At 37.3% G+C, this 12,515-nt stretch overlaps 1 protein-coding gene across 13 annotated transcripts in view; it reads right to left on the bottom strand.

Annotated features, from left to right (window-relative positions):
- Nucleotides 1–4,019: 4,019 nt before the first annotated feature.
- The window catches only part of SCML2 (Scm polycomb group protein like 2), a 75,120-nt gene continuing 66,624 nt past the window's right edge, over nt 4,020–12,515 (bottom strand). For 11 of the 13 annotated variants that reach the window (XM_064499487.1, XM_026120760.2, XM_026120752.2 and 8 more), the window contains 3 exons: nt 8,930–9,211; nt 8,074–8,237; nt 4,020–6,486 (listed from right to left, as the gene is read on the bottom strand). In XM_064499487.1, the coding sequence (XP_064355557.1) occupies nt 6,361–6,486; nt 8,074–8,237; nt 8,930–9,211 (572 nt within the window). In that variant the 3' untranslated portion in view covers nt 4,020–6,360. Of the gene's footprint in view, nt 6,487–8,073; nt 8,238–8,929; nt 9,212–11,903; nt 12,026–12,515 lie in introns of those variants that run through there. The other 2 variants (XM_026120757.2, XM_064499511.1) reach the window with 2 other exon arrangements.

Below are 12,515 nucleotides of genomic sequence, written 5' to 3'. Positions count from 1 at the left end.
AAGAGTTCAGTTACTTCCTAGACTCATTTGAAAACTCCACTCTTAGACATCTGAATAGCACTAACACAATTATTTGGGGAAACAGAGGACCTCCAGAACTACTGAGGAAAACCAGAGAAAAGGAGAAATCTAGGGAAAATCTGGTCTTTTACATTTGAACATCCAGCCACCATTCAGTAAGACTTTCCCAGTGCCTTGCCAATCTGCCTCAGCTTCCACCTGGGAGGGTAGATGAGTCTTCATCTTTCTAGTTCTTGACCTCATACTGCTGAGACTGCCAACACAGGGTAATGGCAATTATCACAGTGGTTTTGTGGTGTATTCACTTACTTCCAGCTGTCATAACCAGAATGGAATCATTGGCAGGAGTGTTTCTGCCAGCTTCAGGCTGTACATCTGTTCGTGTTTGTTTGTTCACACAACATGGGCTGTGATCTCTCTTTCCTCTTGTGCTGGCATCTGCTTGCTCATACTATTTGTCCTGGAAGGGCTTTGATTTGGGAAGCTGAGAAATGAACCTCAATATCAGAAAATGTCTTCATGTGTTTTAAAAAAAAAGTAGGTGTGAGCAGCCTTCACCACCAGTGCTGAACAGCTCCACTGCAGATAATGAAAGCTGAAATAAAGTCAGCAGTGGTCCACGGAGTTAGGAGCAGAAGTGGCTCGTACAGGACTCCTTGCCTTGCACAGCAGGACTGGGCAATTCTGGAGCTAGTGGAAGCTAATTCTGATTCAGGTGGGGCAAATTACAGCTAATCAAAATGATCTGCTAGGACAGCGCTGGGTGACTCTGGTAAGTGAGGGATTTAAAGGCCTATTGGACCAGTGTAATGACATATCTGAAGTATATGTAGAACTTGCATCATTTACACAGCCACAGTAGTAAGGATTTGTTTAAGACAAGGCCTCATAGCTGCTGACTTGAAATACAGTGAGTTTACAACGGTCTATTCAGGATTTTAAGAAGATGGTCTCAAAATGGCTCTGCATTATCATTGAGCAGGAGCACTGACAGTTGGGGAACAAGATCCCAGGATTACGGACAAGTTAGCAAGCTTTACAGAGCAAAAGATTATAATCAAGGCTTGTGAAAGAAGCAGCAACTATTTCACCACAGAAAAGGATGTGAAATCAGCTTCTGCCTCCCTGCATCACTATAGCTCTTGGGCAGTTCCAGATGAGCATTTTTTATTCACTCCAATAGTTTTATATGCAGTAAAAAAGAGAGGAGGAATATGTGACCTTCGAAATTGATCTCAAGGGGTCTTAAAATAAAAAAAAAAAGTCTAACTCTACATAGCTTTGACTCTGCTGAAGCAGCAGCAGAAATATGAAGATGTCTGTAACTTTTGAAAGAGCCTCAATCATCTAATGTTGAAATTACTCATTTTACTCTATCATGTAACTAGCTAACCAACTGAAGAAAAAGATACAGCTATCCACTTTTTAAAATGTGCTTAGCTACACGATACTGCACTACAGCAATCTGCACTCCCCAGCTCCTCCTTATAAACATCGCAGAGGCAAGACAAACCTTCTAGAAACAAACGGCTCCAGATGCAAAGCCTGCTACACTTACTTTCAAAGCTCTCAGGTCTGTGCTCAGCAGTAATTTTGTTTTTTGCTGTACCACTGCCCTCTATACAACTTTATATACAATTATTACTTTCAGTTACTGTTTTAAATCGATGGGAGAAAAAGCTTCAAAAAAGAAATCACCTAGCTTCAGAGTAATTGGTACAGAAAACCATGCATAAGTGTTTCTAAAGTTTTGTAGACAGAAACACTGGGCAGACCTTAAGGTGATGCCATGATAATGCAGAACATGAACACACACACACACAACACACACACACAAAATCAGTCATTTCAAACTGGAAACAGAGAAATAGTATAATACAAATTATCTTAAAACAGTGACTCCCAGCCTCTACTTCAAGTTGGCTGGACACATGCCACACTGACTCCTTGCTTCTGGATGCCAGACCATTTAAAGTAAAAATTGTCTATATTATAGATTCATATATACATATATAGAGCACTTTCCTTCCATTACTTCCTCATATTTAAAAGAAAACCTGATCCGAAGTTGGTACACTGGAATATTACATGAGTAGCAAAACGTGACCGAGCCCTCTGAGTTAAGCAAGAAGGTAAACTATTAATTCAACAGCAGACCCATGTTTCAAACCTCCCAATTTCACCTCCAATAAAAGCAGAGACAGAGACAAATAACTACATTATTTTATCTGACCAAATTCAAACTTGGGGATTTTAGCCACCCTTGCTTGAGGCTTCATTTTTCCACTACAGGGAATATTTGAAATACCCAAACGGAGAGTTTCGGTACCACATTCAGGACACACAGTCACATCTGTAGACTCCCATACAACTGCCACCAGAATTACAGAGAAAGTTAACATGGCTTCTGAGCAGATTTTATCCCTAAGTGGTTGGAAAGGAAGCAGTGTTTCCAAAAATACAGTGAGAATTCAGAGGAACTTGCAGGAGGAGCATCTTTCCCTCTGCCACCTGAAGTTAAAAAATGGTGTGCCTTTATTAAAAGCAACAGAAAAAGGGAAGACTCTTCTATCCTTTCAGCAAACATTTAAAATGTGATGTTGCTGTCTTTCACAGTCATTTCTGAGGAAGTATTGCAATGTGTCTGCAGCCGCAACGAACTTGTTAGAACTGCAGTCATGTCAACTGTAATGCTGCAACAGTCATGCTACACAGCACTTGTCAATTCTGATACTGCATAGGTCTTTTGCTACAAGAATTGTATGGGAGCTGCTAGTCCTCACAGGCAGTACCATTTTAATTTTAAACAGAAGAAATCTTATGAAGCACTGAGGAGTTATAGTACTGTCTTGTAAGAGACTAAAAACACAGAACCATGTAAGCAGATGAAGCCCTGCAGATAAAAAGCAACTCAAAGAAACAAAGAGAATATACTATGCTTTTTGGATATTGAATATATACCAAAATTAAATGATACTCAGTATCTTCAGAGAGATCAGATGCAAAATGTCTCTGGACTACTGTTACTTCCAAGTTCCATAATTTGCCTACAGCAGATTTGAGGCTACCATTAATCCAATTTAAGCTTTCAAATGCAAGCTGATCACTAGGAAAAGGCATCAGAACAACAGGCTTTAAAACCTAAGTACATGACGTTCAAATCTATAAGCATTAACAGCTTTGATTTAAAATACTTCAGGTCTTCATCTGAACACAGGACAAACATTTGGGTATGGCACACTAAGAACAACGGACCAGACCTGGAGATGCTGAAAGCGCTTGGCAATCACGAACTCATGACAGGACCGCGGGAGGGTCCCACTCAAATTCAGTCCCCGCAGAGTACGAATGCTGTACAAGCCTTCAAAACTTCAGAGTGCTCTGTGGAAGCTGTACAAGCAGCCAGATCCATCTCCACACACAAAATGGAGAACCAGTTTTTAAAAAAGGAACTACATGCAGATATGAAAATGCTTTAAAATCTGCTTTCAAGTACGGCCTGTATGTTGCTATCCTAATGAGACACATATTGAAGTTCAAGCATAAATCTAAAACTATGTTCTGCTAAGATACGGCTCACATAGCAGTTCTGAATCACATTTAAATCAAGTCAAATATCAAACCATCAGGAAAAAAAAGCTACTCTAATGAATTCTCATTTTTTGCATACAAAATACAACTAATGAGAAATCATAGTTTTTAGTGGTCTCTTCCCCTTAGTGGTTACAAGGGAATGCTGTAAACCATAAGCGGCAAAATGTCATATGCAAAGCTACATAGTTAAATACACCTCTGAATTGTTATTTTAAAAAGCACAGACCAGCCCAATTCAAATATTATTCAGATAAACATTGTTGGCATGATTTTATCCTTTTGATTAAAACTTCCTTACATCAGATGTTTACATGAACTGTCAGGAGCTGCCAAATGCCAGATAAGATAGCAACCCCTGCCTACACAAATGGTGCTCACACATATACACAATGTCAAACAAAATGGACAGTTACAACAATGAACAAACTATTTTATTTTTGTTGATAGATAAGAACATCCCATTGAAAATAAAGAATTAAAAATATATTCTGCTACAACAGTTTGCAGGCTTGAATCTCATACTATAGCACAGGATGAAATTCTGGTACTGCAACATCACAGTAAACCTGATGCACACAGGTGCACACAAAGCCTTGAACAAGTATTTCTTCCCTTAACAGTGCCACGTACAAAAAGCTCATTCCATAAATGCCAAAGAGAAAATATAAACATCTTTGCTTTTCTTATGCCAATTACATGAGAATGTAAAAAATAAAAACTATTTTCAGTCAATTACTTTCATGTAAATTGTAGAAGTGGTCCTTCTTTTTACACTGAAATATCCTGAAATTCAGCATAATAAAGCATGGAAGTATAAACAATATACTGAATACCCAAAGAATGATGTTTTCCCCATTATGTAAGCTGTAACTTTCATACTGTTAGACCAACACTCTACACAAAGAAAAAACACACTGTTTCTCCAGTCAGTGCTCTGACCTTTTCTTACTATAAAGATCGTGTTTGTATTATTCATCTAAGCATACATGCACCACAAAAGATATGCAAAACAAATCAATACAGATAACCTTTAGTGTCAAATGTCTAATGATGGAGTAATAAAAACAATCCTCAAAGCCCAAATGACCTGCTAAATTAAAATTGCATCGCAGTCACTCAAACTAGCAAAATGTTTGAAAACTTGTGAGTCACAAAATGTATCATTTGGCAGCAGCATCTCTGCTGAAACCTGAGGAACCTCAGACTATTGGTAAAGCAAGGCATTTCTGAACAAGAAATTTGTAAAAAATACATTTTTACTATACGCTTTCATATAAAAAGGCAATAAGAAATATAATAAAACCTACCATTTTAGGACTACACTTTCCCTACCAAATAGTTTTATTACTTGCACTATTACATACAGTACATTCGGTTTCCTACACAGAAAGTATACTTTCTTGTCCCTGATGTACATTACAACTGGCAGTGACAAAAAACCAGTTTATTACCGCCACTCATTCTTGTAGCTTATATAAACAGCATCAAATTTACCCAAAACAGTTACATAGTAACACTTCCTCATAGGAAGTCTAAGCCAAAAACATCAGAACCAAATATGCATCTGCAGAAATACACCAGAATACATGGCTCAGAGTTAAGTGATGAATAACCAAGAGTATTGCATAGTACAGGGATCTCGCCTGTAGGAATCCATCCACCCATTGATTGTTTGTCACCTTCTGACTCCAGGAATGGACAACAAATTAAACAGGTGCTAATGAGTATGCAAGTAGTACACAACTAAATTTACTGGTAAAAAAAACATAACAAGAAATTGTACAGTTCTCTCTGGTGCAGTGCAAAGTACCCTAAAACACATTAAAAAATGAATACATATGTACAGTGTGTATCTTTTTTTATATATATAGTACGTATTACCCCGACACATACATGTGTATAATAACCAGCATGAACACACATATCCATGCCAAACTTAGCAAAAGATGGAATGTTTAAAATGTGGATGTACTGTTCCAGACAAATATGTTTGTCCCAGAACTGGCTGTTTAAACAGCCAAAATGCCCTTCTCCATGGAACAGGAATATCGCTTGCATAAATTGACAATATACTGTGCATTTATCCTCATAACTTACAGAAGGACTGATAATCACACTTTATAAAAGCTTGTACTTGTATTAAGCCCTTTCACACATAGCTCTTCCTTCCCCATACCTCCCTCGCCCAAGAACAATTCATATCACTATTCCCTTAATGGAAATCTATGAAGAATAATCTAGCTGAGTAATACTCTCCTGGAGGACCAGATACAGTATTAACTAAAGAAATCAGATCTTCTATTTTAAATTTTTCTTGCAATGTAGAAGATTACAGCCGCCCCTGTAAAAATTATTAACACCTGATGCTGTTTTTTTTCCTTTGGGATTCAGCTGTTTTGGTTCTGAATATGAATATGTTGGCTGAAGTCTGTAACAGAGAATGCACTTTTCAGAATTTCGTGTCAAGAGTAGCACTAAGAGCGCTGCTTTCAGCAAAAGACCGTCCCCCAACACAGTATAACCAACTATCCCTCCTTGCAAAGGAATGAAACAGTTCTCAAAATATAATGTAATACAGATTTTTCTTTTTTCAACTCTTTATGCTAAACGTCTTATTGCATTTTGAGATAACTTCCAAAAACTAAAGATGGTTTATGGCAGCAAAATATTTTCAAATAAAGACAATGGCTGTGAACCTGAGAGATTAGTGTGGTACAAACACACACACTGCGGTATCCCCATTGACTAGTACTTTCCTTGTTTAAGTCTTTCAATGTGGTAGCACAATTTTAGCGCAGGCCCCAGCTTCAGTCCCATATATTTCATTATCATATCACTCCTCAGTAACAGTAGTGCCTTCCCATCAATTTCCTGCAAAAGGATGAGAATAAACAAAACAACACACAACTGCTTTAACAAGTTGCATGATAAAACTGAAGAGTACATTATTTTTGTTTATACTGTAGTAAGCATTTATCTAGCATATATAAAGCAGTAACTTCATATAATTTAATATTTACTGATGGCCACTGAAATTAAATTAGTTTATTTTAGTATTTTTAATGTACGAGTTAGGTATTTGACATACTAAACAAAATTACAGTAAGTAAAAGAAACCTACCAAATGGCCCTCAGAATTAGGTACCAAGCGAAAGAAAAAGTGAATGGGTCAAGGAAAAAAAGCTGAAAAAGAAGGCCTCTGAAGTTAGAGATTAAATGATCCAAGCACTGAGGCCTTCCACTGAACCTTGAACACAGCTGTGGGAGGATTCTGACATTTTCATGCAAACAGTCACATGGAGGAAGGGGTTACAGACCATCTAAATCTATGAAATAGGACAGATCTATGTCCAGATTAAAGCAGACGTTGTTAGGATCAAGACCAAGGACAACTTAGTCAAATTTCAACTGCCTTGTTGAGAAGTTGCTGAAATGTGACAGTCCTAAGTTCTTAGTAGCATTACATATTGTAGACAGGCAGATAGTTGCCTAGAACAGCACAGAGAAAACCACTTAAAAAAACCAAAACAAAACATAAATCTGACAAAACAAGTGACATTTAGTCTTGTTATAGAACTAAGAATAAAATATCAGACAGGAAGTCCCGTTAGAAGTTATTTTGAATTTTCCTTCAAATACAGCTTGCTCTGAAATTTAGCTGTTAGTAACAGCTGGTGCAGAACAAGGACGAAATGCCTTTGACCTCATGCAAAAAACATACACAAGGCACAAATCAATAGAGAGTTTGGTGACAGGGTCTACTAAAGAGAAGCCAACCTCTTTTTGGAAGGTTAATTTCATCACAGATGATGAAATAACAAAGCTGAGCAATCTGCCACAGAAAAGCACAGTGAAAAGGAAGAGGGGAAACTAAAACCAAAAACTGACACCATTTCTTTCTCTAAATACGACATCTAGTTAGATCCTATGAAACGCTGCACATTGTTAAAACAGACAAATTAAACTTCTTAATTGATCCTCTGAATTCTACTATCAATAATCAAGTGCAAAGCTTAAAAGGCACAATAGCTTGTCTACTCTGGGATAATCAGTCTACAAACAGACCATCTTAGAGAGAAGACATTAAATGGACTAAGTACCCCATACTGTACATACTGTACTGTACCTTCTCCAGAGGTACTAGGAATGATAACTTACATTGTCCATCAAAATGTGGAATTCCACTCTCACGTTATTGTATATAAACTGGAAAGCAACAGCAATTTATTTTAGTCTAACAAGGCTGGAACACAGACAAAAAATACCACAGTAGGAGTTCCAGGTGGAAAAAAAAAAAAAAAAAAAAAAAAAAAACAGCGTTCAGCCTCCCTCTAATATACAAGTGGATAGACTCTGCTCTACCTTTAATTGCAAATACAGTGATAGACATGAAAGCTGTATTCTAACAATTAATGTGATAGTTAAAATCTACAAGAACAGAATGGATATGCATCATACATGTCTCCTAAAGAGTTCTGCATGTGGAGCTAGTGCCTGTGGATCAGCTTCTTTCACAAAACGCATTACTTCCTCTATTGACCAGGTGGAAGGATCCTTATTCAATATTCTTGAAGGTTCCCTTTTTAGTGCACTCAGATCTGGTCCAGTTGTGGAACTTGCAGCTTATAGTATAAAAATATTGTGAAAGGAAGAAGTATCACTAGTCTATACAGGGATAATACATTTCATTTTACAAAAGACAATATTAACAACAGACTTATTTTGCTCACTCTTTTGCAATATATTAAAATGAAAGATGTTTTTATATTCCTCCAAATAACAAACTGTTTCATTTGTCTTTAAATGCCTTATATAACTGCTGCTATTTACAGCAGCATAAGCATTAGCACTATGTCATACCTAGAGGAATTAGTTCGATATTTGGTTCCTGGTCCCAGGATGCCAGTAATTGGGAATGTGGCGAAGGCAAGTTAAGCTGTGCAGACAGAGGGAAGGACAGGAAGAAACCCTATCGCCATATTTCAGTAACACAGTAAGAGTTGATAAGATGCTCCAGAAGTGAGCTGCACGTAACTAGCACTCCCCAGTCAGGTCTGCTTGCAAGGTCCAATATAGTGGTGGGAGGAAGTGTAGCAGGCAAAATCCCTCTGGCTTCCACAGCCGTATTAGTTTTAATAAGCTTAAATTCTGTTTGAAGCTATATTAGCAGGCTTGACGCATTTGGCAACAGCACAACATTTCACTCCATATGCAAGCTTTTCTATGGCAAAGTACTTCTTTATGCATAACTCACAGATTTTGCATGTTAATAAAAGCAGTTATATTCTTTGGAAAGTTTAGGTACATAGCATACCTTCAATCCTCCTCTGTATTCGATTCCTACTAACTTCATAGTAATTGCTGTTCCCAGCAGAGCTCAATGACAGCCTGTGAAGGATTGAGGCTGAGTTTGAGGTAGCGGTCACTGGTTGAAGAGAATTTCTATAATACATTGCACTCCCCAAAGTACGGTATTCAGTGGAATTTCGACAGGTGGGGCTTGAAGGATTTACTGAAATAAGTGCAGAATCCATAGAGTCCTCGGAAAATCGGTGTTCTCTGGAAGTGCTGTTTTCTTCTATAGGTAATGTTTCTGCTACATAAAAACAAATACCGATCTGTGGGAAGTGCTGGACTTAATAACCTTGTTATTTAATTCTATGTTATGTTCTCTTCAAGATAACAGCAGATTCTAAGCCTGTCAACAAATCTGTGAAGCAAGCACAACCTACAGAGTTTTCACCCTTTTCCTCAAGTAATCATTGGGTTCTTACTATATTTTTAAAAAATATTGTAATAAAAGATTGAATGGGTCAAATTCGAGATAGACTTTCATAAATCCTTTCAGTCCTATTTGTAAGTAATATGAACAGGGAAGGAACATAGGAAAACTCTGTTTTGTAAAACTGCCTGAGGTTAATATTGACACATATGCAAACTTGGTCAGCATTTTCATCACCTTTTTTTAAAATGCATTCTCAAAAGCCCAATCATTATAACTGTGTTTATGTTTATCCTGCAAGAGATTTTTATTAAAAGTTCTTCTGTTAACTAACAGTTCTTTAATTTGTTCTAAACAACAGAGGGAACCATTAATTTCAAAAGCAAAACAAGTGGACAATTGCCCTTCATAGATCACAGTGGCTGTCATTAAAAATTGAACAGATACATACAAAGCTACAGAAAGCTGTGAATCACAGATACAAGTAAATTAATATTAATACATCCTGACCACAATGCTGTATCTACATGCAGTTAGTTCTTTGCTGAGTGCGTAACACAGTGTCAATGCACACAGACTTGTGGAAAGCTAAACTAAAGATAAATGTAAACGAGTGAATCCCCTGTGCAAGTTAAAAAAAAATTTAAAAAAATCAGGCCTCAGGAAAGGAGTGTAAACTCACTCCCCCTTTTAATTTTTATCAGTTATCTGCTAATTTCTACTCTTCAAAACACAAACAACCTCTGCTTAGAAGCTCCATGAATTTTCAGCAACTGTCAATACTGTTCCTAAACTAGTTGAAGAGAGCTCAGTCTGTTCCTCTCTCTGCCCCAAGACAGGAGTTCAGTTTGTTTGATTACTAAAAAATTCCGTTCTTAACCTGCCCCAATTCAAGCCTTATCAGAAGCAACAGGCTATACGGGGGTGAGGGGGTGGGGGGAAGTCAATGAGTACACCCCTCCGTTCTCTAGCAATTATACGTATTCTTCTCCATCTGCACTAGCCCAGTATCTATCCTGAGAAAGAACCTGGAAGCACCACGTATAAATCTAAAAGAAACAAATGTTATTCTGGCACCAGAGTGAAGAGAGCTGGAAAATGTAGCTAACAGGTTCACAGAGGTGTAAACCCCACACTGCAATCTTGAAAATTACTCTAGGAAAGTTATAAAACATACGCAAGTGAAGCAGCCTACTCTTCTGGATAAGAACTGGTAGACTCTGTGAAACAAGTTCCTGAAATAAGCTTTTTACTGTCCTTCTTGTATTGCAACTTTCAACTATTTCTTGGGCAAATACTGCTATTAAAACTAAAGAAAGAGTATTTTCCTAAACAAGCTTGCGAGCTTCTCAAGCACATCTTTAACTTGCTTCATGAGTTTAGTGAGGAACTGTTAAGTGTATTTTGCAGTAATGGTCTTCAGACAACATAATCCTGAAGAGAAATAAAGACACTCAGAGAAACATCCTCTTAGTGAATTCAGTAAGGCAAGATCTGCAAGAAGATGTAATATCCTTCTTTAGATTATATAGCTGTGCAGTAAAGCAGCTTTTAAGTACACAAGCCCTTCTTTGATTCAATATTCCCCCAACACCCTAAAAGCTAAATGCAGTGACAAAGAATATAAGAGCTAAAACAGTATTTGGCTATTTCTCTTCTCAGGAGAACCCTTTTTTGCCCCAAAATATTCAAACACTTTGATTTATAATAAGAGCCAAAACAACCACTGCAAACTTTCTAGTTTGTCAGATCTGAATCAAAGAAAAGCAAAGAAGTGGCTACTGAGGTTTTCAAAGAAAACATTAAACCTCTTTACACTTGTCAGTTTGAAGTAGTTGCAGCAACTTGCTGAAATGAAAACAAAGCAATCATTCTATAGAATTTCAGAAGACCAAAAAGCAGAGGTAATATTTTAAATAGTTATACAAAGCTGTACAAAGCTCAGTAGTCTTGGAATGTAGAATGAATTAATGGAGACAATATTGCCCAACAGTAAGTTTCAACTAGAATATTTAAGCACGTATCAGCCAGCACTATCCAATGTCTTAAGAATGAACCTTTTTAAAGCAATCAAGCAGAGGGCCCTAATAGGAGATAACAGATTTTTAAAAAGTTGTTTTACTTGATCCTTTAAGATTTTTAAAATCTGTCTATACTACATAATAATCTAATTGTGCTTATTCCAGTTCTATCCCAGATTTCTCTCTGATGTTATATATCTTAAACTTAACAATACTGAAAAGGGCTGGGATCAGATCAACTCTGTTTTTTCTTCTAAGATACTAGTGTTTGAATTAAGAAGTGCTCAGTTCACACACACAATATGGGAAAGTTGGCTTATTTCACTGGGCCATCACAGCTTTTAGAGGTGTTTCTGTCCAAAAACTATACTGTCCCATCTATTCCCTTTCTGTCCATCTAGACTCTGTCCAAAAAGAAAAAAAAAACAAAAACAAAGAAACAGCTGCAATCTTGTTGAAAAAGTGCTCATCTGGTGTGACTGCTGATTCAATACTGCTGTCTAGCAGAGCTTTGCAGTCAACGGGGCAACGAATGACAAAATTTTTCTACCTCAGCGTTTTGAGCAGTTGTGAACAACAACCGTATGGGAAGAGAACAGGTTCTCTCATGTTTCATTGCAGGTTCCATTGCAGAATACCTGGATCTCTGGGTAGATTAATAAAAGACCTATAAAAGACCATATAGTTCAAATGTAAAGATGGCAACAGACTGTTCAACACAAGAAGTCTAATTCCTGCAAAGGCTTTCAATTTTCTGGAAGCTCCTCCGGGACTTTAAAGTCTGAAGTTCTGCTTCGTACGTAACTGGAATGATGTAATTGGCTGCAGTAGTAAGAACGCTTTGTTTTCGGAGGAGACTGTAATCCCCCCCCTTATCTTTCATAACTTTGAGGAAGCTGTTAGAGAGCAGAAAAGCCAGCAAAAACCTGCAAAATATATCCCTGAGCAGATCAGAAGGAAAATAAGCTGTTTGAAAGACCCTTTCCCACAATTATTCCATTTTGTCTTCAAATGATATTTCAAAACAACTATTTCAAGACAACTATGTCTCAATGGAGCCAGAACTTTTTTAGGACAGATCTTTCTTGCTAACCAACCCATGACTGACCGCTATGAAATTACCTCCAGATTTGCAGCAGAGGACATTGCCCTAATGG

This window comes from Dromaius novaehollandiae, chromosome 1 (assembly GCF_036370855.1).
Source record: "Dromaius novaehollandiae isolate bDroNov1 chromosome 1, bDroNov1.hap1, whole genome shotgun sequence".
NCBI lineage: Eukaryota > Metazoa > Chordata > Aves > Casuariiformes > Dromaiidae > Dromaius > Dromaius novaehollandiae.
Note: the sequence above shows the minus strand (reverse complement) of the source record. Positions and strands in the feature narration are given on the sequence as shown.